This window comes from Anomaloglossus baeobatrachus, chromosome 5 (genome assembly GCF_048569485.1).
Source record: "Anomaloglossus baeobatrachus isolate aAnoBae1 chromosome 5, aAnoBae1.hap1, whole genome shotgun sequence".
NCBI lineage: Eukaryota > Metazoa > Chordata > Amphibia > Anura > Aromobatidae > Anomaloglossus > Anomaloglossus baeobatrachus.
Window position 1 is genome coordinate 519,686,072 of NC_134357.1, and position 26,483 is coordinate 519,712,554.

The 26,483-nt window shown below is 44.6% G+C and overlaps 1 protein-coding gene across 1 annotated transcript in view; it reads right to left on the reverse strand.

Moving 5' to 3' along the window:
- Positions 1-3,595: 3,595 nt before the first annotated feature.
- The window catches only part of LOC142312875 (uncharacterized), a 115,844-nt gene continuing 92,956 nt past the window's right edge, over positions 3,596-26,483 (reverse strand). The window contains exons 11-18 of the mRNA XM_075351859.1: positions 18,585-18,761; positions 18,380-18,503; positions 18,199-18,296; positions 17,754-17,933; positions 17,547-17,670; positions 17,366-17,463; positions 8,904-8,994; positions 3,596-6,203 (exon numbers count right to left, since the gene is read on the reverse strand). Coding sequence (XP_075207974.1) covers positions 5,368-6,203; positions 8,904-8,994; positions 17,366-17,463; positions 17,547-17,670; positions 17,754-17,933; positions 18,199-18,296; positions 18,380-18,503; positions 18,585-18,761 — 1,728 coding nt within the window. The 3' untranslated portion in view covers positions 3,596-5,367. The remainder of the gene's footprint in view (positions 6,204-8,903; positions 8,995-17,365; positions 17,464-17,546; positions 17,671-17,753; positions 17,934-18,198; positions 18,297-18,379; positions 18,504-18,584; positions 18,762-26,483) is intronic.

Consider the following 26,483-nt stretch of genomic DNA (forward strand, 5'->3'; position numbering starts at 1 on the left):
TGTAATATACTACACCTCCATATAGTACACCTGTAATATACTGCACCTCCATATAGTACACCTGTAATATACTGCACCTCCATATAGCACACCTGTAATATACACCTCCATATAGCACACCTGTAATATACACCTCCATATAGCACACCTGTAATATACTACACCTCCATATAGTACACCTGTAATATACTGCACCTCCATATAGCACACCTGTAATATACACCTCCATATAGCACACCTGTAATATACTACACCTCCATATAGTACACCTGTAATATACTGCACCTCCATATAGCACACCTGTAATATACACCTCCATATAGCACACCTGTAATATACTACACCTCCATATAGTACACCTGTAATATACTACACCTCCATATAGTACACCTGTAATATACTGCACCTCCATATAGCACACCTGTAATATACACCTCCATATAGCACACCTGTAATATACTACACCTCCATATAGTACACCTGTAATATACTGCACCTCCATATAGCACACCTGTAATATACTACACCTCCATATAGCACACCTGTAATATACTACACCCCCATATGTCACACACCCTGCTTCCCATACAGCCTGCACCCCCATATCACACACACTACACCCCATACAGCCTGCACCCCCATATCACACACACTACACCCCCATATGTCACACACCATGCCCACATATCTCACCCTGCCTGTACCCCAACTTACCCCTCTCAAACACTCTGCACCCATTCACATCCTTCTGTCAGTCTGCAGCCCTCATATGCACTCACCCTGCAGCCCCCCTCCCCCTCATGTCCCCTCTTTTCTTATTACCAGTCATCATGTGTCCACATCTCCTTCAGGATTCACTATCTTTGCTTTCTGCCCGGCATCCTGTGTCTCCTCCCACACAGTCACATGGGCGTGACATCATCGCAGGTCCTGGAAGATGAATTATTCCTCTGCTGTGCTGCTTCTTCTCCTGCACTGACTGTGCGGACCTGCACAGGATCTCTCCCTGCTCGGCACGCTGCAGCCCGGCTCCACTGCACCGGCTGAAGACGGGCGGGCCGGTCACAGAGAGCAGGCGGGCCGGATGTGGCCCGCGGGCCGCCCCTTGCCCAGGTCTGAGTTAGAGGAACGAAAGGAACGAAACCTCGACTGGTTCCTGCCCTGGACAGGTTTCCTGGTTTTAGTTTGTGGCAAGGAAGTACTCTTCCCGCCAGTAGCCTCCTTAATTATTTCATCAAATTGTTCACCGAACAGCCGGGACCCAGCAAAGGGGAGCCCAGCAAGATACTTCTTGGAAGAAGCGTCTGCTTTCCACTCTCGAAGCCACAAGATCCTGCGGATCGCGAGGGAATTAGCAGAAGCCACCGCAGTGCGGTGAGAAGCCTCCAGAATGGCAGACATGGCATAGGATGAAAAAGCCGAAGCCTGGGAGGTTAAGGCAACCATCTCGGGTATAGAGTCCCTGGCGAGGGAATGTATCTCCGCCAGAGAAGCAGAGACTGCCTTAAGAGCCCACACTGCTGCAAAGGACGGGGAGAACGAGGCTCCTGCCGCCTCATATACAGATTTGGCCAGAAGGTCAACCTGGCGGTCAGTGGGATCCTTAAGAGAGGTGCCATCGGCCACAGATACGACTGTCCGGGCTGAGATTCTAGACACCGGAGGATCTACCTTTGGTGACTGAGCCCACTCCTTGACCACGTCTGGTGGAAAAGGAAAACGGTCATCAGAACTACGCTTTGGAAAGCGTTTGTCAGGACAGGCCCTGGGCTTGGTCACAGTGGCCTGAAAACTGGAGTGGTTAAAAAACATACTCCTTGCTCTCTTAGGTGAGGTAAACTGGTGTTTTTCTACCAGAGAGGCTTGTTCCTCTGACACTGGTGGATTGAGGTTCAGTACGGAGATAATGGATGCAATCAAGTCACTAACATCCGCATCACCCTCAGATAAATCAATGGGGTACATAGAGGTAGCGTCTGAGCCCACAGTAAAAGTATCCTCCTCGCCCTGCAATTCAGCTCGTGAATCAGAGCCGTGGGACGAGGAAGGAGAAGAGTCCCTGTGTCTCCGTTTAGGAGGACGGGGTCCTAAAACATGCTCTGTTAGCTCTGCAGAGCGAGTCGGAGCAGCAGAGACGCCCTGAGAAGGGGGCTGATGCATGGTCAGCAGAGTCCGGGACAGCTGTCCCATGGAGTCGGCAAAGGACTGGGAGATAGCATTAGAAAACGATGCTACCCAAGCCGGGGGTTCAGCCACCGGGGCCGGAGCAGCCGGAGGGACCCCTGAGGAGGCTCCAGGCTGAGGCACCACCATGTTAGAGCAGGCATCACAATGCGGATATGTGCTCGGTTCAGGCAGAATGAGCTGACATGCCGTGCATATAGCATATAGCCTTGCAGCGTTGCTCCTAGTGACAGACATGCTGCTGAGGTGGAGGCTCTGCAGTAAAAATACACTCCTTCAGAATGACCCCCAGAGAGTGTATAATAAAGCCCACAACCAGAGGTTGTGGCTTACCAGACCGATTCTTGTGTGTCCTCCGGATTCCCAGCTCGGACCCCCAGTGGATGCATAAGTTGCAGCAGCCAGCGCCGATCAGTGAGTGAACGCTGATAAAATGGCGCTGGAGTGAGGAGGGGGGGGGGATTAGCCCAAGAGCGGGAACCGGAGGGCCAAGGAGAGATACAGGGGAGGGAAACATCTCCTCAAAGAGGAGTGTCCTCCCCTCTGCTGAACGGCCAGTGGGCGGCGCCGCACTGTTCCCCTGCATGCAGGGGAACTGAAAACGAAACTAGGCCGCAACTGAAGCCGGGGCCTAGATTTTTCCATGCGGCCGACGAGCAGGCACCCTCGGCGCGGTTCTCAGGAAAAAACCAGAGAACCGGCCGGAAATTACAGCAAAGTGTCAAAACACACTCTCCCCACAATAAAAGTACCCGGGACCCCTGATTAACGTCTCAATACTTAGCTTTTGAGACGCAGGGCCAGGTCCCTGGGGGGGGGGGGGGTGAGCGCTCCGTCCGGCAGGATCCTGAATGAGCTGCGGATGGAGGCCGGTCTCCTGCAAAGCAGTGAGAACCGTGATGGCTCCCACTTCAAGCCAGAGCCTCAGGGGATGGTGAAGGAGCGCGGCATGTGAAGGCTCCAGCCTTGTAAAGTCAACCTTAACAGCACCGCCGACACAGTGGGGTGAGAAGGGACATGCCAGGAGTCCAGACTGGACCCGCTTTTCTTCCAAATCTTTGAAATCAAAAATCTTAAAAATCAAAAATCAGAGAATGCATGTGTGTGTGTGACCTCCTGAACACAAAGCATTGAAACTGGTTAGATGTGTCATCCAGGGGGTGTATATGCTCGGAGGAAGGAGCTACACTTTTTAGTGTAGTACTTTGTGTGTCCTCCGGAGGCAGAAGCTATACACCCATGGTCTGGGTCTCCCATAAGGAACGATGAAGAAAAACAAAAAGCGCAAAATTGGACGTCATGAAAGGGTTAATCCCATTATTTTATTAGCTTTGGCAGCAGCTGAGCGACACTGGTCAGTAACGTTGAGTTTGCCATCCACCCATGCACTCAAGTCTTTTTCAGTGACAGTTTTACCCAGTGTTTTACAAATGAATACATAATTATATATTTTATTTCCTCTACCCAAGTGCATGACCTTACATTTATTCACATTAAACTTCAATTGCCATTTCTCAGCCCAAGTCTCCAACCTACACAAATCCCTCTGCAATATTAAATTATCCTCCTATGTATTAATTACCTTGCATGGTTTAGAACCATCTGCATATATTGAAATTCTACTCTCAATGCCTCCTACAATACTATTAATAAATGTTAAAAAGAAGAAGGCCCAATACTGACCCCTGTGGAACCCCACTGTTAACTGTGACCCAGTGCCAGTGTTTGATTAATATCCACCCTTTGTTTCCTATCAATGAGCCAGTTCTTAACCCAGTTACAAACATTTTCCCCTGTTCCCATTAATCTCATTTTAAGTATATATCTTTTGTGTGGCACTGTATCAAACGCCTTTGAAAAATCCATGTAGGCAACATCTATTGCATTTCCCTGGTCCAGTCTGGAACTTACCTCTTCATAGAAGCTGATCAAATTAGTTTGACAGGACCGATCCCTCATAAACCCATGTTGATACTGTGTCATGAGGTTATTCATCTTGAGATACTCCAAGATGGTATCTCTAAGGAAACCCTCGTTTTACCTACAGTAGAGGTTAAAACGTAGCGGATTGGCTTTTCCTTCATCTTCTTTCACCATTTCACGCAGACTTTTTTAAGGGGGCCAACACTATTACTTTTAAGTTTCTTGCCGTTTATGTAGTTGAAGAATAATTTTGGATTATTTTTACTTTCTCCTGCAATGAGTCTCTCTGTCTCAATCTTTGCTGCCTTTATTTGTCTTACAGAATTTATTAAATTTTTTTATAAATATTTAATGCCATACCACTACCCTCTTGCTTTAATTCTATAAATACTTTTGTTCTCATTTATTGCTCCCCTTACAGCTCTATTTAGCCATAGTGATTTCCTTCTATTTCTAGCTTGTTTATTCCCATAGGCTATATATTTGTATGTTTATTCCTGAACAGTCTACATCTCTGTAAATAGCCCAGTCATAGCTCTCATCCAGCCAGGTCTCCATTATCCCAACCATACATATTTTTTTTTCAACAATATTAATATCAATTCCACCATCTTGTTGGTGAGTCAATTCATTTAGGGTTTTTTTTACAGAAATTTTTCACCCATATACAGCAATAAAACAGTGCAAAACCACTATCAAACTGGGTGAAAAATTTAATAAAGATGTACTGTACACAAATCACATGTAATTATCACCAAAAAACGCAGAAAAAAAAAAAAACCAAACAGCAATAAAACCTACAGCATTTTTACTATGAAGGGACCAGGTTTTGACAGCATAAAAATGCAATTAAAACGTTGCGTGTGAATATAGGCTTACTGTGTTGGGTTAAAGGAATGTGCCTGTTTGCTCAACAATGGCAAGATTCAATTATCTTTTTGGAATCAGATGTTCCTTAATAATTGCATATATTTCTTACTCATCATTTAGTGCATTAAATTGCTTTCCACTTCTCTTCTATGATGTGAATTTATTTTAACTGTAACGGTTTGGTTTTTCTATCTTGCTCATTTAAAAAAAAAAAATTGCTACATGCCTATGAGTGCTCTGCTGTGCATCAAAAAGTGATTTTGCTTATAACACCTCCCACATTCTGGACCTAAAAATGGCTTCTCCCCTGTGTGAATTCTATGATGTTGAAGATTTAATTTCTCAGTAAAAATAAATAAAATAAGTCCCATATTCGAAACATGAACATAACTAATTCCCTGTGTGAATTCTCTGATGACTAATAAAACCTGATTTGTCTGAAAAACACTTCCCACATTCTGAACATGAATATGGCTTCTCCCCTGTGTGAATTCTCTGATGTGTAACAAGATGTATTTTTTGATTAAAGCATTTCCCACATTCTGAACATGAAAATGGCTTCTCTCCTGTGTGAATTCTCTGATGGTTAACAAAAAGGGATTTCCGATGAAAACATTTCCCACATTCTAAACACGAAAATAAATTATCCCTTGTGTGAATTCTCTGATGTATAGTAAGACTTGCTTTTTGACTAAAACATTTCTCACAATCTAAACATGAAAACGGCCTCTCCCCGGTGTGACTTCTTAGATGTTCAACAAGTTTGGATTTCACTGCAAAACATTTCCCACATTCTGAACAAGAATATGGTTTCTTCCCTGTGTGATTTTTCAGATGTGTACCAAGATTTTGTTTGAATGCAAAACATTTCCCACATTCTGAACATGAAAATGGCTTCTCCCCTGTGTGACTTCTCTGATGTATAACAAGAGTTGAGATACCTATAAAACATTTCCCACATTCTGAACATGAAAATGGCTTCTGCCCTGTGTGAGTTCCTTGATGTTCATCATCCCTTCTGTTATCTTTATTTTGCTTTGTTGTCTGTGATGAATCAGTAGAAACAACATGCCAAAACGCATTGCATGATACATCTTTGTCGTGAAATGCTGGATTTTTATCCGGGATAATGACACACTCTTCATATGTATCTGCTGTAACATTATGATCATCTGCTTTAACGTTTGGAAATATCATATGTTCCTTTGAGCTCCTGGTACAAACATCTGCCAAAAATTAAACAATTATTATTCAATAACACTGCCTTTTAGACATGTTAATCCCAATGTATTATACATTTTATAAGATTTCTACATTAAAATGTCTATAACATTTGTAGAAAATTTGATCTTCAACTGATTCAAACATTGGCAGCTACAGTAGACCTTGTACCACTGCTAGAGGTTACCTTGGTTTGCTTCTGATGTCTACTTGCCTGATTTCTGGGTGTGACCCAACTCATAAGAAGTAACTTGACGATCAGTGAGTAATCCTTGGAATGACCTAGGAACTCCCTGTAGCAAAGACCAAATCACTGTTGAAGGGAGAACCCTTGAACCTGTTGGCCTTGATGACCAGCCCCAAACTGCGCTTTATTCCCCCGCCCTGTTAGTCAGCATAATCATAGAAAGAATAACTGGCTATAAGTGTTAAGATAGACTGTCTTCAATTTCTGATAGATCAAGTTCATGGATTCTCATGGTTAGATCATGAAGTAACCAATACTTTGAAACCTTTGTTTTATGCTGCAGCTTTAGAGCCTGAAGTCAAGGTCAGTTTATCTGACTAATTTTCTGGAGATTACCAATACATACTAGTGCATCTCAATAAATTAAATCATCAAAAAGTAAATTTGATGCAGTAATTCAATACAAAAAGGGAAACACATATATTATATAGAGTCATTACACACAGGAGGTATCGATTTCAAATGTTTATTTCTGTTACTGTTGATCATTATGGCTTACAGCCAATGAAAACCCAAAAGTCATTGTCTCAGAAAATTAGAATATTATATAAGACCAACTGAAGAAATGATGCCAACTCAGAAATGTTGGCCTACTGAAAAGTATGTACAGTAAATACACTCAATAGTTGGTTTGGGCTCCTTTTGCATGAATTACTGCTTCAATGTGGCGTGGCATGGAGGCAATCACAATGTGGCAATGTGAAACTGCTGAGGTGTTATGGAAGTCCAGGTTGCTTTGATAGCAGCCTTCAGCTTGTCTGCATTGTTGGGTCTGGGGTCTCACATTTTGCACTTGACAATACCCTATAGATTCTCTATGGGGTTTAGGTAAGGCGAGTTTGTGGGCCAAACACAGTGAAACTGTGGTTATTAAAAAAGGTATTGGTACTTTTGGCAGTGTAGACAGGTGCCAAGTCCTGCTGGAAAATAAAATTGCCATCTCCAAAAAGCTTGTTGGCAGAGGGAAGCATGAAGTGCTCTAAAATTTCCTGGTAGACAGCTGTGCTGACTTTGATCTTGATAAAACACAGTGGACCTACACCAGCAGATGACATGGCTCCCCAAACCATCACTGATTGTGGAAACGTCACACTAAACCTCAAGCAGCTTGGATTGTGACCTCTCCACTCTTCCTCCAGACTCTGGAACCTTGATTTCCAAATGAAATGCAAAATTTACTTTCATCTAAAAACACCACCTTGGACCACTGATCAACAGTGCAGTTCTTTTTCTCCTTGGCCCAGGTAAGACACTTCTGGAGTTGTCTATTGGTCATGAGTGGCTTGACACAAGGAATTTGACATTTGTAGCCCATGTCCTGGATACATCTTTGTGTGGTGGCTCTTGAAGCACTGACTCCAGCAGAGGTCCACTCCTTGTGAACCAACCCTAAATTCTTGAATGGCCTTTTCTTAACAATCCTATGAAGGCTGCGGTTACCCGGCTGTTTGTGCAACTTTTTCTACCACACTTTTTCCTTCCAATCAACTTTCAATTAATATGCTTGAATATAGCACTCTGTAATTGTGTAGCCTACTTAATCAGACTAAGGAACCATTTTAAATGCTTAGGAAGCCTTTGCAGGTGTTTTGTGGTAATTGTTCTAATTTTCTGAGATAGTGACTTTTGGATTTTCATTGGCTGTAAGCCATAATCATCAACATAACAGAAATAAACACTAGAAATAGATCACTCTGTGTGTAATGACACTATATAATATATGTGTTTCACTTTTTGTATTGAATTACCGAAATAAATTAACTTTTTAGTGATATTCTAATTTATTGAGATTCACTTGTATGTGCTTTTCGGTCAAAGTTGTAAAAGGTATTTCAAGACTAGTCTTGGACGAGTAGTTAACAATTCGTACTCGCTATGCTGTTAGCGAGTACTGTCCGCTACTCGCATATTCGTTACGAGTAGTGGGTGCAATATAATTAGTAGTAGTGGTAGTGGGTACAATGCAATGGGAGATGTTTTGATATTTTAAAACATTTTAAATTTTGCAGATGCGGCAATATCAAATATGATTTTATTTTTAACTGATGTTTTGGGGGGAAAAAGTAGGTAATTTAGAATGAAAACAATTTAAAAACTTTTTAAATTACATTTTATTTTTGTAGTACTGCTCACTTGTGCTATACATTGCAATATGACAGTATTGTATTGACCGATGCACCACTGCTGTGTCCAAAAATTGACTTCAGCAATCATGTCTGTCCGTCCAGGTCATAACATATGGAGAGCAACTTGCTAACTTTTTAATCTGTAAAGTATAAATTCTAATCTGGGTACGGAGATGTTGCCCCAACATTGCATCAATAAGAAAAAAAAAAAAAAAAAAAAGAAAGGGATAAAAATTCTATGGAATGTACCTTAATAAATTAAAAATGTAATTGTATCAGCAAATGTATCAGAAATGATGCGACTTACACTACATTTAGTGGTCACTACTCACCTGTGCGGTTATCTATAGGAATCTCCTCTTTACACAACTCATCATCCCTCACATATGTCTCTGTAGTATTAATATGGGTCAGATCTTCAACCTGAAACAAATATTGTAAAAGTCACAGACACATGGAGAGGTGAAGAAAAGAAAAAGAAAAATCCTAGATGAATATGATGACAAAAAAATGACATGACAGAAGAATATATCAGTTACAGTATCTGCAGGTTTACTGTATAAATCCATAATAGAGCCTACAAAAAAAAAACCAAAGCTAGCAATAAAAAAAATGTGAAATTAAAAGCAATCAAACCAGGTACCCTTTAATCTAATTAAACAAATTTAATACCTAAATTGATTAAAAAAATAAAAGTCAATTTTTAAAAATTCAAATAAAAATCCCAATGTAGAACAAAAAAAACCCCCACATCAAAACAAAAAAAAAAAAAAAAAGACAGGAGGCAATAAAATGGCACAACCAATAATACATATCCAATATACCACAAAAGTGAGTACACCCCCTCATAATTTTGAAAATATTTTAGAATATGTTTTTATTGGATAAAACTGAAGATATGACACTTTGATACAATGTACAGTAGTCAGTGTACAGCTTGTATAAGGCCTAAGACACACGGCATGAAAATCGGAGTGAGTGGAATACGATAAAGCATTGCATTCCACTCGGACTAATATTCGCCTATGTATCAGCACCCATGAGCGATTATTTTCTTAGCCCCAATCGGATCGAGAAAAAAATCGCAGCATGCTGAGATTGTAATGCAAGACTCTCTCTCTCGCACCCATTTAAGTCTATGGGGCGAGAGAAAGATTGCACTGCACTTGCAGTACACCGGTATACCGCGAGTGCAGGGCGAAAATGTCAATAGCCGGCTACGGAGGAGAGAGGGAGAGAAATCCCTCCCTCACCTCCTCCGTGCTGGCCCGACCCCCGCAGCCGAGGTCCGATCGCATGATCGGTCCTCAGTCGCACTCGCATGACACTCGGCTCCCGCTGTGCTGCCAGCGCGAACATCATGCGAGGATCGCATTAGTCCCTATGTGGCTCCGCCTTTACAGTGTAAATGTGGTGCCCTCTAAATAACTGGATACAAAGCCATGAATGTCAACATTGCTGGCAACAAAAGGGAGTACACCCCTAAGTGAAAATGGCCAAATTGTGCCTAATTAGCCATTTTCCCTCCTTGGTGTCATGTGACTTATTATTACAAGGACTTAGGTGTGAAAGGGGAAGAGGTGTGGTAAATTTGTTATCGCTCACAAACACGCTCATACTGGTCACTGGAAGTTCAACATGGCACCTCATGGGAAAGAATTCTCAGAGAATTGGAAGAAGGAAAAGAATTCTTGCTGTATATAAAGATGGCCTAGGCTATAAGAAAATTGCCAACACCCTGAAACGGAGCTGCAGCATGGTGGAAAAGACCATACAGCGGTTTAACAAAACAGGTTGCACTCAGTGCAGGCCTCGCCATTGTCGTCCAAAGAAGTTGAGTGCACGTGCTCAGCGTCATATCCAGGGTTGTCATTTCACTATAGACGTATGAGCGCTGCCAGCATTGCTGCAGTGGGTACTGGGGTGGTGGTGTTGGTGGTTGGGGGGTGTCAGCCTGTCAGGGCTCAGCCCATAAGCCGCTCACAAGATCAACTTGGTCTCGATAGCGGAGGTCCCAGAGGGAAGCCTCTTCTAAAGTTGATGAACAAGAAAGCCTGCAAATAGTTTGGTAAAGACAAGCAGACTACGGACATGAATTATTGAAATCATGTCCTATGGTCTGATGAGAACAAAATAAACTTATTTGGTTCAGATGGTGGCAAGTATGTGTAGTGGTAACCAGGGGAGCAGTACAAAGACAAGTGTGTCTTGTCTACAGTCAAGCAAGGTGGTGGAAGTGTCATGGTTTGGGGCTGCTGGCTATTGGGAGCTAGAGTTCATTGAGGGAACCATGAATGCTAATGTACGGTGACATACTGAAACAGAACATGATCCCCCCCTTTCAGAAGTTGGGTCACATTGGGATCTTTATGTTTAAATACTGCAAACACATCTCCAAGATGACCAATGCCTTGCTAAATAAGCTGCGGGTAAAGGTGCTGCACTAGTCAAGCATGTCTCCTGACCTAAACTCTATTGAGCATCTGTGGGACCACCTCAAATGGTAGGTGGAGGAGCACAAGGTCTCTAACATCCACCAGGTCTGTGAGGTCATCATGGAGGATGGAAGAGGATCTATTGGCTCCTGTGAAGCTTTAGTGAACTCCATGCCCAAGAGAGTTAAGGCAGTGCTTGAAAATAACTGTGGCCACACAAAATATTGACAATGTGGGCACAATTTGGCCATTTTCACTTAGAGACATATTCACTTTTATTGCCAGCGGTTTAGACATTACTGGCTTTGTGTTATTTAGAGGGCACACCAAATTTACATTGTTTTAAAATTACATTGTATCAAAGGGTCATATCTTCAATCTTGTCCCATGAAAAAGTATATTAAAATATTTACAATAATGTGTGGGGTGTATTCACTTTTTTATGTACTGTAGTTGTACCAATTAATACATAGTGTATTTAGTTATATCAGAAGTCAGCAATAAACAAAAAAAATCAACAATCGGATCAGGACTAGATATGAGCGAGCCTCTAAAGGCTCGAGTTCGGTTTGGTTCGGTTCGTCGAACGGAGGCCGCGTTCGAGTTCAGTTCAACGAACCTCTCGAACCCTATTGAAAACAATGGGAGGCAAACACAAACACATAAAAACACATTAGAAATGTACACATACAGTTAATAAACATTGCCATAACACTTACATGTCCCCGCTATGCGTCCTGCACTTTGTCTCCCGCCGCTTTTCCTTCCGATAATCGCTGCACCCTCCCGGTAACCAGCATTGATAATAGGACCTATCGTGACGTCAAAATAGCATGTGACCAGTCACGTGTCTATTATCTCATTGGCTACAGACTGGTCACATGGCTAGACGTCATGCTAGGTCCTGTCAGTGCATCTCTCCGGTACGCGGTGATCATTTGTGTATCTCTGTGTACCGGCGAGATGCTCTGGCACACGGCCGGCTTCCCCGTTCTGCTTCCCCGTTCTGTTATTCACCGGCTGCCACAGCCGGTCAATAACGGAGATCACTGTTGCTATTGTAACGCGCCTGTCAGCGGTGACGTCACCGCTTACAGCCTGCAGCCTCTGCTACTCACTGAGTGATATAGACTGCACGGGAAGCAGCAGCGTCTTCCTCCCATTCAGTGCTGTCTGGTGTAGCAGAGCTGCATGGGTTGAAGGAGAAAGAAGACAGAAGACCATGGATTGTGGAGGGATGCGAGGGAGTAATGAACATGGAGTCTCGAAGTGTGTCTGTGTATTTATTTCTATTAAAGTATTTTTTCTCTGTGTGGTGTCTTTTTTTTTTAACCCTTTGTTGGAGATTCTTAATGGCCGGGTCAAACTTGCCTGACATTAAGAATCTCTGACTTAATACTAGCTATTAAAACAAAGCTAGTATTAACTCATTATTACTCAGCAAGCCACCCGGCTTCAGGGCAGGGCTGGAAGAGTTGGATACAGCGCCAGATGATGGCGCTTCTATGAAAGCGCTATTTTCTGGGGCGGCTGCGGACTGCAATTCGCAGCAGAGGGGCCCAGAAAGCTCAGGCTAACCTGTGCTGAGGATTCCAATCCCCAGCTGCCTAGTTGTACCTGGCTGGACACAAAAATGGGGCGAAGCTCATGTCGATTTTTTTTTTTTAATTATTTCATGAAATAATTAAAAAAAGGGCTTCCCTATTTTTTCCCAGCCGGGTACAAATAGGCAGCTGGGGGTTGGGGGCAGCCGTACCTGCCTGCTGTACCTGGCTAGCATACAAAAATATGGCGAAGCCCACGTAATTTTTTTGGTGGGCAAAAAACTCCTGCATGCAGTCCTGGATGGAGTATGCTGAGCCTTGTAGTTCTGCAGCTGCTGTCTGCTCTCCTTCATACAGACAGACAACTGCTGCAGAACTACAAGGCGAAAATTCATGGTGTCACGAGAATATTAGACATGGCCATCATGAATTTCTAGTACAGATAAAAAAATACACAACTCAGAAAAATATTTTTATTAGAAATAAAACACAACACAATTAGTGACTCCATCTTTATTGAAATAAAGAACCCCCCTCCGCAGTAATCCTGGGTCAAGGGTCCCGCGCCGTCCAATCCGGATCCAATATTATCTGATCGGTTTGCTGGAAGGCAAAGCGATCAGATGATGTGTCAGGTTCAAGGGCCTGAATCACATGACACAGCAGCTGATTGTATAAACGGCTTTTATACAATCAGCTAATGCATCAGTGCAAAAAAAAACCAAACAAACTACACACTTCAGTGCAGACTCCTGTTCGACAGCATCAGCTGATAGTTTAGCCGGCTGGCCGGTAAAAAGCCGGCCACACCGCTCGACTTATAGTGTCAGCTGATTCCGTCAGGTGACCATATCAGCTGATCATCGCGAGAGAGAAGAGAGAGAGAGAGAGAGAGAGAAAGAGAAAGAAGAAGAGAGAGATAAAGAAGAGAGAGAAAGAGAAAGAAGAAGAGAGAAAGAGAAAGAAGAGAGAGAAAGAGAAAGAAGAAGAGAGAGAGAAAGAAGAGAGAAAGAGAAAGAAGAGAGAAAGAGAAAGAGAAAGAAGAGAGAAAGAGAAAGAAGAGAGAAAGAGAAAGAGAAAGAAGAGAGAAAGAGAAAGAGAAAGAAGAGAGAAAGAGAAAGAGAAAGAAGAGAGAAAGAGAAAGAAGAGAGAAAGAGAAAGAAGAGAGAAAGAGAAAGAAGAGAGAAAGAGAAATAGAAAGAAGAGAGAGAGAAAGAGAGAAAGAGAAAGAAGAGAGAGAGAAAGGAGAGAGAGAGAGAGAAAGGAGAGAGAGAGAGAGAAAGGAGAGAGAGAGAGAGAAAGGAGAGAGCGAGAAAGAAGAGCGAGAAAGGAGAGCGAGAAAGGAGAGCGAGAAAGGAGAGCGAGAAAGGAGAGCGAGAAAAGAGAGCGATAAAGGAGAGCGAGAAAGGAGAGCGAGAAAGGAGGAGAAGGGAGAGAGGAGGAGAAGGGAGAGAGGAGGAGAAGGGAGAGAGGAGGAGAAGGGAGAGAGGAGGAGAAGGGAGAGAGGAGGAGAAGGGAGAGAGGAGGAGAAGGGAGAGAGGAGGAGAAGGGAGAGAGGAGGAGAAGGGAGAGAGGAGGAGAAGGGAGAGAGGAGGAGAAGGGAGAGAGGAGGAGAAGGGAGAAGGAGAAGGAGAGGGAGAGAGAGAGGAGAGAGCAATGCAGCCTCATTCCGTGAACTGTCCGATTTTAGAGGTGTGTCCTGCGGCTCACAGATGATGTCCGGCTCCTCCCCTCAGTGCATAATTAAATTATAATTATATTCTTTATCGGGACCGAGACTAGAACTCGTGAAGTTATGCTTCTTAGGCGAGCGCGCCATCCACTGAGCTACTGCCTCTAATGATAAAGATAGGCAGATTTGGTAATCTTGAAGTCTGCATTGCTGAAGTCTCTGCTGACCGCGCAATTCACTTCATTGCTACGTGGAGCTGATACAGAGCACTCGTGTTCTGTAGCAGAGCTGACACGGTCGTGTGGATTACGTCGGACCTGGAGGGGTATTTGGGAATTTTAATAAAATGGTTTAACAGGGTGTTTTTTTGTCTTTTATTCCAAATAAAGGATTTTTTGCTGTGGGTGTTTCTTTACTTTCACTTTCAGTTTAATCATGGAAGGTGTCTCAGGGAGACGCATGCTATGATTAACTCATTATTACCCCGATTGCCACCGCACCAGGGCAATTCGGGATGAGCTGGGTGGAGTCCCGGGACTCTCGCACCTAATGGATGCGGCAATTCCGGGCGGCTGCTGGGTGATATTGTTAGGGTGGTGGGCTCCCCATAATGTGGCGCTCCCCATCCTGACAATACCAGTCTCCAGCCGTGTGGCTTTATCCTGGCTGTTATCAAATATGGGGGGAACCGAATTTTTTTTTATTATTATTATTATTTATTTATTTTACTGCACGATATAGACCCGCCCGCCGGCGGCTTTGATTGGTTGCAGTGAGACAGCTGTCACTCATCGTGGGGGCGTGTCTGACTGCAACCAATCATGGGCACCAGTGGGCGGGGAAAGCACGGAATACCTGATTGAATAATGAAACGGCAGCCATTTTCTAAATAAGAAAAGATGCCGCAGATATCTGACAGCCGTGCAGCGATACGCCCGTGATCGGTGAGTAGAAAAGAGAGAGGGATTGTGCTGGGGACGCAGGATGCATGCAGATAGCAACATGTGCATATAGCCTTACTGTGAAAAGCCCAGCTTTTGTTGATCGAACCATTCTCGAACCTAACTCGAACTGTCGAGCTTTTAGCAAAAAGCTCGAGTTCGAGCTCGAGCTTGAACACCCTCCAAAATCACTCGAACATGAAATTGGCGAACTTAGAACATCACTCATCTCTAATCAGGACGTGATTCTAAAATATGAGTATCTCTGATTAGCATGGTGCTAAAAACTATTACTAATTAATGGCAAAGTACCGACAGGTGTGAGCACCTCGATGCACATTTTGTAATCTTTTTAAGGAGTAACTTTTTCTCATCAGTCATGTATTACATCTGTATAATCCAATCTGCCAACTCCTAATTGTAACCAGTAGTCTCCATAACCAGAAAATTTTGAGAAGATCCAGACAACGTCTAATGTCTATGATCAGCTTTATCCTGTCATCTCCACCAAGTATAAACCATACACTGAATGGCCACTTTATTACAGACATCGACATCCATCTAGTAGCTTGTTGGGCCTGTGTCGCCCTTCAGAACCTCAGCCAATTTGTGGTACCATTGATTGTATGAGGTGTTGAAATACTTCTGCAGGAATATCAACAGGATACGTTCTAACTAGAGATGAGCGAATCTGAAAAGTAAACTTCGGTGTTCGTACTGAACATGTACTATACCAGAAAAACAGTGTTCGAGTGCTTTACATACGCTAACAACTCGCTCAAGCACCACTCTGCTCGGGTACGCTTGGTGCCAGCCCAGTGCAAGCCGCTTGTAGTGTTTGAATGGCTCGCACTGGGGGAGCAACAAGAGAGTTATCGGATGTACTGTGCACCAAAATTTTTATGGCTGGCTGTATGTAGACGGAGACTAGAACTGCCTAATCACCGACCTCGATTAGGGTTTAGGTCAAGTTCGGGTCCATAACCGAACTTTATCTTAAGTCCAGCTGAACCCGTTGAGCCCTATTTCAACGTGTCCACTTATCACTAGTTCTCACAAATTCTTGTGACAGCAAGTAGTACATTGTACTTCTATCATAAACACCAGCAATGAATTGATGAATTTGGTCAGCCACAATGCTTAGATAAGCCCTAGTTTCCAAATGTTCACTCACGAGTATCAGAGGACCCAGGATGAGCCTAGAAAACATGCCCCGCGCCACTACTCCACCTCCACCAGTCTAAAAGATGACCCCTCACATGGAGAGTACATAGATTCATGATGCTTGTGCCAAGTTTATCCATCAGTATACTGCAACAGAAATTGGATTCTTCTGACCAGGAAATATTTCTACACTGCTTCACAATATAACCCCTTCACCCCAGCCGAGTTTCCGTTTTTGCTACCCTTCTTCCGAGAGCCGTAAGTTTTTTATTTTTCCGTCAATCTTGCCATATGAGGGCATTCATTTTGCGGGACAAGTTGTACTTTTAAATGAAACCATAAGTTTTACCATACAGTGTAATGGAAAACAGTAAAAAAAAATTCCAAGTGCGGAAAAATTGCAAAATCAAGCGCAATTGCATGATTGTTTTTGGGATATTTTATTCACCGTGTTCACTATATGGTAAAACTGATATGTCGTTGTAATGCCTCAGGTCGGTACAAGTTCGTAGACACCATAGATATATAGGTTTACTTTTAACTACGGGGGTTAAAAAAAACAAAACAGAAGTTTGTCCAAAAAAATGGCACACTAGTGATTTTCCAGCTTTGCTAAGGATCACTTGCTTATATTTTAACTGTAACTGACATGATTGTGTATCACGTGTTCCTCGGAACAATTCCTGTCATCTCGACGAGTTGTTTATGTCCACCGATTGATTGGATGTTTTTCCTTGATCACAACATTCCCAGTATATTCTTGACTCTACTGCATGTAAAAACCTCACAAAGTTGGCAATTTTTGAAATACTGTCCCCATTTCCTATCACAGATGACTGTTACTCATTTAAAGTTGCTTAGATTTTCCCATTCTAAGGAGGATCACAATTAAACAGGTCCAATCATGAAATGAACAGTGTTTCTAATAAAGTGGCCAATCAGTGTATGATACTAATGGATAAAACAAAACTGAGCACAAGACCTTCACAGCCGTCTACACAACATAAGGAGATTTCATGACAACTTCTCTCCATCTACCTGATGATCCTGAGGAACATTGGGATTTTCTTGTTTACAGTTGTGTGGAAGAAGAGGCCAGGGACATCTCTCTGGTGTTGTCCTCTTACTGGATAAAACTAGAGGAAACACATACAGGGACTGAATTTATTTTTTACATACAGATAATTATAGTCTATATGTATTTAGTCCTGTCTATTACCTGGTGATGTGAGGGGCTGGGGAACCTCCATCATGACGTCCTTGTACAGATCTTTGTGTCCTTCTAAATACTCCCACTCCTCCATGGAGAAATAGACAGCGACATCCTGACACCTTATAGGAACCTGACACATACAATGATACAGTCATCCCCCCGATCCCTTCATAGCGTTACTGTATAATGTCCCAGCATTCCCAACAGTGTCACCTCTCCAGTCAGCAGCTCAATCATCTTGTAGGTGAGTTCTAGGATCTTCTGGTCATTGATGTCCTCATGTATCGGGGGGTGAGGTGGAGGCCCCATGATTGGGCTCAGGGGTCTTCCCCATCCCTCAGACACAGAAGCCGGACAGCGCTCACTAGAGGTCTTCTTCACTACTGTATAATCCTGGTTATGGAAAGACATATTAATAAATCTCACTACAGACATTTCCAGAGTCCTCACCTCTCCAGTTCTGTCCATCTGTTATTCCCATAGATAAGAATGATGCAGTACACGATCACATGTCTAAAACGCTTCAGAGGATAGTGAGAAAGTGTCTCTAATAAACTGTCCCTTCAGTGTATAACACTGGTGGAGAAAATAAATAATACACCTTCACAGTCGTCTACGCATCATAGGGGAGATTTCATGACACCTTCTCTCCATCTACCTGATGATCCTGAGGAACATTGGGGTTTTCTTGTTTACAGTCCTGTGGAAGAAGAGGACGGGGACATCTCTCTGCTGTTGTCCTCTTACTGGATAAAGCTGGAGGAAACACATACAGGGACTGAATTTATTCTTTACGTACAGATAATTATAGTCTATATGTATTTAGTCCTGTCTATTACCTGGTGATGTGAGGGGCTGGAGAACCTCCATCATGACGTCCTTGTACAGATCTTTGTGTCCTCCTAAATACTCCCACTCCTCCATCGCGAAATAGATGGACACATCCTGACATCTTATAGGAACCTGACACATACAATGATACCGTCACCCCCGATCCCTTCATAGCGTTACTGTATAATGTCCCAGCATTCCCAGCAGTGTCACCTCTCCAGTCAGCAGCTCAATCATCTTGTAGGTGAGTTCTAGGATCTCCTGGTCATTGATGTCCTCATGTATCAGGTGGTGAGGTGAAGGCCTCGTGATTGGGCTCAGGGGTCTTCCCCATGCCTCAGACACAGGGTCCTGACAGCGCTCACTAGAAGTCTTCTCTACTGTGTAATCCTGGTTATGGAGAGACACATTAATAAATCTCACTACAGACATTTCCGGAGTCCTCACCTCTCCAATTCTGTTTATCTATTACTAGCTGTACTACCCGGTTTCGCCCGGGTTAATAACTGTTGTTAACAAAATAGAATGTATTAACAAAAATTTATTCTGCACACAAAAACCACAAAACAAATAGATAGAAATGTAATTATTAAAAGGCAAAAACTAAGCTAATATACATATATTTCAACACCACAGATATTCCACACAGATTTAACTAAATTGGCCAAGTAATGTGCTCCGTCTGTCTCTTTCCCGGTCTGTCTCTTTCCCAGGTCTGTCTCTTTCCCAGGTCTGTCTCTTTCCCAGGTCTGTCTCTTTCCCAGGTCTGTCTCTTTCCCAGGTCTGTCTCCCAGTCTTTGTGTGTTTTCCGGTCTGTCTCTTTCTCTGTCTGCCTGTCTCTGTCTGTCTCTATCAAGGTCTATGTCTTTCCCCATCTATCTTTGTCTGTCTCTCTGACTGTCTCCTCCTTCCCTGTCTGCCTGTCTCTGTCCCTGTCTGCCTGTCTCTTTCACCGTCTGTCTCTTTCACCGTCTGTCTCTTTCACCGTCTGTCTCTCTCTATCCGTCTCCCCACCGACATGTTATTACCTCACATATAAGCGTCTTATACTATGAATGCCTTTTGTTCCTATAGCAACCAATCACAGCTCCTACTAATAACCTGTAGTTTCAGGCTCCATTTACTTTAATGGAGGCATGTTTTTTGGAGAGTAACTGTAAAGCGGAGGGTTAAATTTTCCTGTCAAAACATAGTCTACGACGTTCCCTGGGTCACATGAGGTGTCTGTGCAAAACTTCGTGATTGTAAATGCGACGGTGCAGAATACACTTTTTGTTTCACTTTTTCCCCCATTATGTAGATGGGGCAAAATTGATTGGTAAATTGGAACGCACGGGGTTAAAATTTCGCCTCACAACACAGCCTATGACGCTCTCGGGGTCCAGACGTGTGAGTGATTTTGTGGCTGTAGCTGCGATGGTGCAGATGCCAATCCCGGACACACACACACACACACACACACAGCTTTATATATTAGATTAGATTCTCATAAAAAGAATGATGTACTAAATGGTCATCTGTCTAATACTTTCACACTCTCATCTGAAAAGTATCTATTATAAACGGTCCATTCAGTGTATAATACTGGTGGAGAAAACAAGACTAAGCACAAAATATTCACAGCCGTCTACACATCATAGGGAGATTTCATGATAATTATAGGCCATGTGTCCTTTGTCCTACTAAGTACTCCCATTCTCCCATGCAGAAATTGACAGTGACATCCTGACACCTTAGAGGAACCTAACACATATACTAATACTGCCATCCCCCGGTCCCTTCATAGCGTGGTTCTAGGAAGTCTCGCCCCCAGCATTTCGCCCCCAGGTACACTTCGCCCCCAGCAGTTCGCCCCCGAATGTTTCACTCCCAGCAGTTCACCCCCGGACATTTTCCCCCGGATGTTTCGCCCCCAGCAGTTCGCCCCCAGGATGTTTTGCTTATTTCGCCCCCGCACATTTCGCCAACAGCAGTTCGCCCACGGATATTTCGCCCCCAGCTTTTTGCCCACAGATGTTTCGGCCCCAAATTAGGCAGGGAATTTTAGCCTTGTGTTTTAGCCCTAAGACCTCTTTCACAGTAGGCACTTACCCAAGTGCTAAGCACTGGAAAATCGCTAAGAAGATTGCCAATTTTGAATATATAAGTCAATGGCTGGAAAAGCGAGGTGTTGTTTCGGCCAGCTCTTTTTATTTTGTTACAGAAGCTATTTTTGAGCACTTAGCGTTCATCAATAGCCTGTATCTTATGGGTCATTACCGAGAGTGCTCACAAAAGCGCTCTCAAAAATGCCAGTAAAGCACGTGCTTTGGAGTTCTAAAACAGTGGCAGCATAAAGCGGGCTTTACACGCTGCGACATCGCTAATGCGGAGTCGTTGGGGTAACGGAATTCGTGACGCACATCCGGCCGCTGTAGCGATGCCGTTGCGTGTGACACCGATAAGCGATTTTGCATCGTTGCAAAAACGTGCAAAATCGCTAATCGGCGACATGGGGGTCCATTCTCAAATCTCGTTACTGCAGCAGTAACGAGGTTGTTCCTCGTTCCTGCGGCAGCACACATCGCTGTGTGTAACGCCGCAGTAACGAGGAAGCTCCCCTTCCATGCCTCCCGGCCGCTATGAGGAAGGAAGGAGGTGGGCGGGATGTTACGTCCCGCTCAGCTCCGCCCCTCCGCTGCTATTGTGCGGCGGTTCAGTGACGTCGCTGTGACGCCGCACGGACCGCCCCCTTAGAAAGGAGGCGGTTCGCCCGTCACAGCGACGTCGCCGGACTGGTATGTATGTGTGACGGCTGTTGTGCGACACGGGCAGCGATTTGCCCGTGTCGCGCAACAGATGGGGGCGGGTACCCACACTAGCGATATCGGGACCGATATCGCAGTGTGTAAAGTAGCCTTAAGGGTGCTTTTACACTTCCGCTACATATGCACTACAGGCCGCCCATTCGCTTCTGTAATGCCGCCGTTCCACTAACCTGCAGCGGAACGAAAACAAGAAAATGCTCTTTTTGTTCTGACACTGATAGCGGATTGCGGCATTAAGAAAGCGAACGGGCGGCTGCAGATCGCGGAACCCAGCCCAGCCAACCCAGCGGAACCCAGCCGTTCACTTCTATAGACAATGCAAGCGGAATGCCAGCATTCCGCCAGCATTGCCCCAGGGTCAGATGGATGTCAGATCCAGAGCGGATTGGCCTCTGGCGGCCCCAAACACAAGTGTGAAACCACTCTAAAATTACAGTGTGCAAGAGGCCTAAAATAAAAACAATTTTGAACTTTTACCTGACTCAGCACTGACCTGCTTTGTTGCGAGTTTTGTTGCAGATGTAACAAGTAGCAGGTCAGATGTCCTGCAAGTTACATTAGACTAGCTTTTATTCCATCTGTACATCAGAATATAGCAGTGTCTGAATCTCCACAAAGAGTGAAAGACCTGGCTAGTTTCCTGCCAGCGTTGAGAAACATGTGATGGTGTCTCCGCAGGCCTTCTTGCTTTGAATATTTCCCAGGGGGCATTGCTCTAGAATCACTGCGTTGAGAAACACGTGATGGTGTCTCCGCAGTGGTGGATGTTGATCTCCCTAAGGTCAACCATCCTTGCTCACATAGTCTTTTACTAGGCAATGTCCCACTAGCCAGATTCCTACTCCACACTGATGAGGGGCAAATACCCCGAAACGGCTGTCTGTGGATGGATACCATGTTTGGTATAGGTGGTCTCCTTGACTGGAGACTGCCCTTCCCGTGGTTGTTCCTTCCCGGTGAAAGACCTGGCTAGTTTCCTGCCAGCGTTGAGAAACATGTGATGGTGTCTCCGCGGCTTTCTCATTTGCATACTTCCCAGGGGGCTTTGCTCTAGAATCACTGCGTTGAGAAACACGTGATGGTGTCTCCGCAGTGGATATGTTGATCTCCCTAAGGTCAACAATGCTTGCTTAAGTAGTCTTTTACTAGGCATTGCCCCCACTAGCCAGATTCCTACTCCACACTGATGAGGGGCAAATACCCCGAAACGGCTGTCTGTGGATGGATACCATGTTTGGTTTAGGTGGTCTCCTTGACTGGAGACTGCCCTTCCCGTGGTTGTTCCTTCCCGGTGAAAGACCTGGCTAGTTTCCTGCCAGCGTTGAGAAACATGTGATGGTGTCTCCGCGGCTTTCTCATTTGCATACTTCCCAGGGGGCTTTGCTCTAGAATCACTGCGTTGAGAAACACGTGATGGTGTCTCCGCAGTGGATATGTTGATCTCCCTAAGGTCAACAATGCTTGCTTAAGTAGTCTTTTACTAGGCATTGCCCCCACTAGCCAGATTCCTACTCCACACTGATGAGGGGCAAATACCCCGAAACGGCTGTCTGGATACCATGGATACCATGTTTGGTATAGGTGGTCTCCTTGACTGGAGACTGCCCTTCCCGTGGTTGTTCCTTCCCGGTGAAAGACCTGGCTAGTTTCCTGCCAGCGTTGAGAAACATGTGATGGTGTCTCCGCGGCTTTCTCATTTGCAATCTCCACAAAGAGAGAGGTGTACTGCCACAAAAAAATCAGTCAGCTTCCACAGCAATTCACTTTCTACAGCTATTCAGTTCAGTTCTGTCCAAACGTGGAAGGAGGAAGTTGGTCCATGAGAATCACATTTACTTATTTTCCAAAAGAACCGCTGATTATGTCCATTCCATCTGGGTATGTGAAAAACGGTCGACTTGCAAGGGACGTGTTTGGACCAATGAAGAATCTGGCGAAGTTGTGAAAGTAGTCAATCTTCACAGTCACGCATCACAAGCTGCAAGACCTGAAGCAATCCGACTTGTTGATGAGGCAGTCACCAGGGCAAGGACAACACAGGAGACACCACAACAGATTCTTACAGACGTCATTTCAGGAGCCCATTCTAATGTTGTAGCACTTCTCCCAAGGAAAGCATCACTGAAGAGAACAATACGATTAGCAAGGCAACTTGGCAATATCCCAAGGTTACCTCAAAACCTTGATAAACTTGTTATCCCCCTGGAGTTCCAGGAGATCAGTATTGATGGTGTCCAGCAGCAGTTCCTTCTGCATGACTCTGGTAACCTACTTAACCCTAGAACGCGCAAGCAATTCAATCTACCATAGAAAACAAATGACCTAGCAGGCCTGCGAGGCCCCAGGTATGCATTCTAGGGTTAACCATTTAACATTGTATTAAAACAATTCCATTATGCATAATTATTGCAAAGTTTCTTTTGCACAAATGTGAAAAATGCTACACTATAAGGTGCTGATATAAAATACTATGTGATTTTTGCCTTCAAGGGAAACTTTGAGGGTAATATAGTGTAGTGAGGCCTACTGATTCCAACTAGTGTTGGCCGATCACTGGAAAGATAGGATCAGATCGGGCCGATCATACCGAAAGATTGGAATTAATTCCGATCCAATCTCCAGAGCTAGATATATATATGCACACTGTACGCCTGAACAGTGTGTGTGTATATATATGTGGGTGGGTGATGGTGGTCTGGCACTTTTGGAACTTTGTAATGCAATAAAGGATTTGTATAGGACTTCAGCAGCGCGGAGCTCTTTCTTCATGGATGCATGTTACGTACGGGCGGAAGCCAAACCCTGCTCTAGCAGCACACTGAGTCCTCAGTAGAGTTGAGCGATGTTCGAGGTTCGCCAATTTCATGTTCGAGTGATTTTTGGGGGTGCTCGAGATCGAACTCGAACGCGAGCTTTTTGCTAAAAGCTCGACAGCTCGAGTTACGTTCGAGAACAGTTCGATCAGCAAAAAGCCTCTCTAGTTACTAGCTGGCTTTTCACTGTAATAGTGTGAGTCACTGTGATTCACACTATTATCAAATTTCAGCATATAGTGTGCGGGGGGGGGCGCGGTTTAGATCTGTGCTGCTGAGAGAATGCCAATCGCCATTTTTTTTTTCTTTTTCCTAAGCGCACGTGTAGTGGGGCGGGCCAGCATGTCAGCCAATCCCAGACACACACACAGCTAAGTGGATTTTTGCCAGACAAGCAAGGGCATGTGTCATAGGCTGTGAATGTCACATGTCCTTGCCTTATAAATATGGCCATTTTCCCTCACGCCGTCATTATCTGCCTTCTGCGTGTGGGTGACAGTCACCGCTCACGCTGCTGCTGCCGCCGCTGATCCTGTTGTGTGCACAAATAGACATAGTGCAAGCTACACAGCGCTGTAGGGATTAGGGAGGGTCTGCAGGCTATTTCAGCCCTTTTCAGGACAGATTTTCAGGTGTACATAGCCATAGCTGCTAGGCAGGTCCGTGCAAACGCTGTGTACAGCTTTAGATAACAGCGTCTGTGTACCTCAGCTCAGGGAATTCCTTGCTGCATTTTTTCATTAGGAGGGATAGAAAGTGAGGCTTCCTTTCCTGTCCTGGTAGCCACAGAACCCAGGCACTCTACCCACCTAGCCATTTTTTGCCACGCTATTTTATTTGCACAAAGAGCTGACACTTTTTCTGCCATCCTAAAAGTGTCTGGAATACTAAGTTAAGGGGGCTTTACACGCTGCGACATCGCTAATGCAGAGTCGTTGGGGTCATGGAATTTGTGACGCACATCCGGCCGCATTAGCGATGCCGTTGCATGTGACACCGATAAGCGATTTTGCATCGTTGCAAAAACGTGCAAAATCGCTAATCGGCGACATGGGGGTCCATTCTTAAAAATCGTTACTGCAGCAGTAACGAAGTTGTTCCTCGTTCCTGCGGCAGCACACATCGCTGCGTGTGACGCCGCAGGAACGAGGAAGCTCCCCTTACCTGCCTCCCGGCTGCTATGCGGAAGGAAGGAGGTGGCCGGGATGTTACGTCCCGCTCATCTCCGCCCCTCCGCCGCTATTGGGCGGCGGTTCAGTGACGCTTCAGTGACGTCGCTGTGACGACGCACGGACCGCCCCCTTAGAAAGGAGGCAGTTCGCCGGTCACAGCGACGTCGCCAGACAGGTAAGTATGTGTGACGGCTCTGGGCGATGTTGTGCGGCACGGGCAGCGATTTGCCCGTGTCGCACAACAGATGGGGGCGGGTACCCACACTAGTGATATCGGGACCGATATCGCAGTGTGTAAAGTAGCCTTTAGTGTTCCATTCCTGTCCTGGTACCCACCGTTTTTCACATACCCAGATGGAATGGACATCATCAGTGGTTCTTTTGGAAAAGAAGTAAATGTGATTCTCATGGACCAACTTCCCCCTTCCACGTTTGGACAAAACTAAATTCATAGTTGTAGAAAGTGAATTGCTGTGGAAGCTGATTGATTTTTTGTGGCAGTACACCTCTCTCTTTGTGGAGATTTCAGAGATTCTATATACAGATGGAATAAAAGCTAGTCTAATGTAACTTGCAGGACATCTGACCTGCTACTTGTTACATCTGCAACAAAACTTGCAACAAAGCAGGTCAGTGCTGAGTCAGGTAAGGCTAGTTTCACACTTGCGTTGGCTTGAATCCGCTGGGTCCGTTGCTGACGCATCCGTTATTTTTGTGTTGTCAACGGATGCAACAGGTCCGTTATTTCACAGGAATCCGTTAGCTGATTCCTGTGAAATAACGGACCCGTTGCATCCGTTTGGCGTCCGTTAGGCGTCCGTCTAACGGAATGCGTCGGCTCTTTTTTTTTTTTTTCTTTTTTTTTCATTCTGGGCATGCTCAGTAGAAATTAGAGGAATCCAGCGGCGGATTCCGTTATAAAGCACTTTGCAACGGAATCCGCCACCATAGGGATCCATTATAACTATTGATGGATGTAACGGAATCCGCCGCTCGGCGTCATTTTAACACAAGCAAGTAATGTTAAGCATCGCCGCTCGGCGGAAGCAACACAGTGTTGGCCAGCAGAAGCAACGCAGGTACTTTTGGCACAATCCGTCATCCATACAAGTCTATGGGAAACAGCGGAATCCGTTAACGGATTCTGCTGTTATACAAAAGGGCGGATTGTTACGGAAGGAAAACAACGCAAGTGTGAAAGTAGCCTAAAAGTTCAAAATTGTTTTGATTTTAGGCCTCTTGCACACTGTAATTTTAGAGTGGTTTCACACTTGTGTTTGTTTGGGGCCGCCAGAGGTCAATCCGCTCTGGATCTGACAT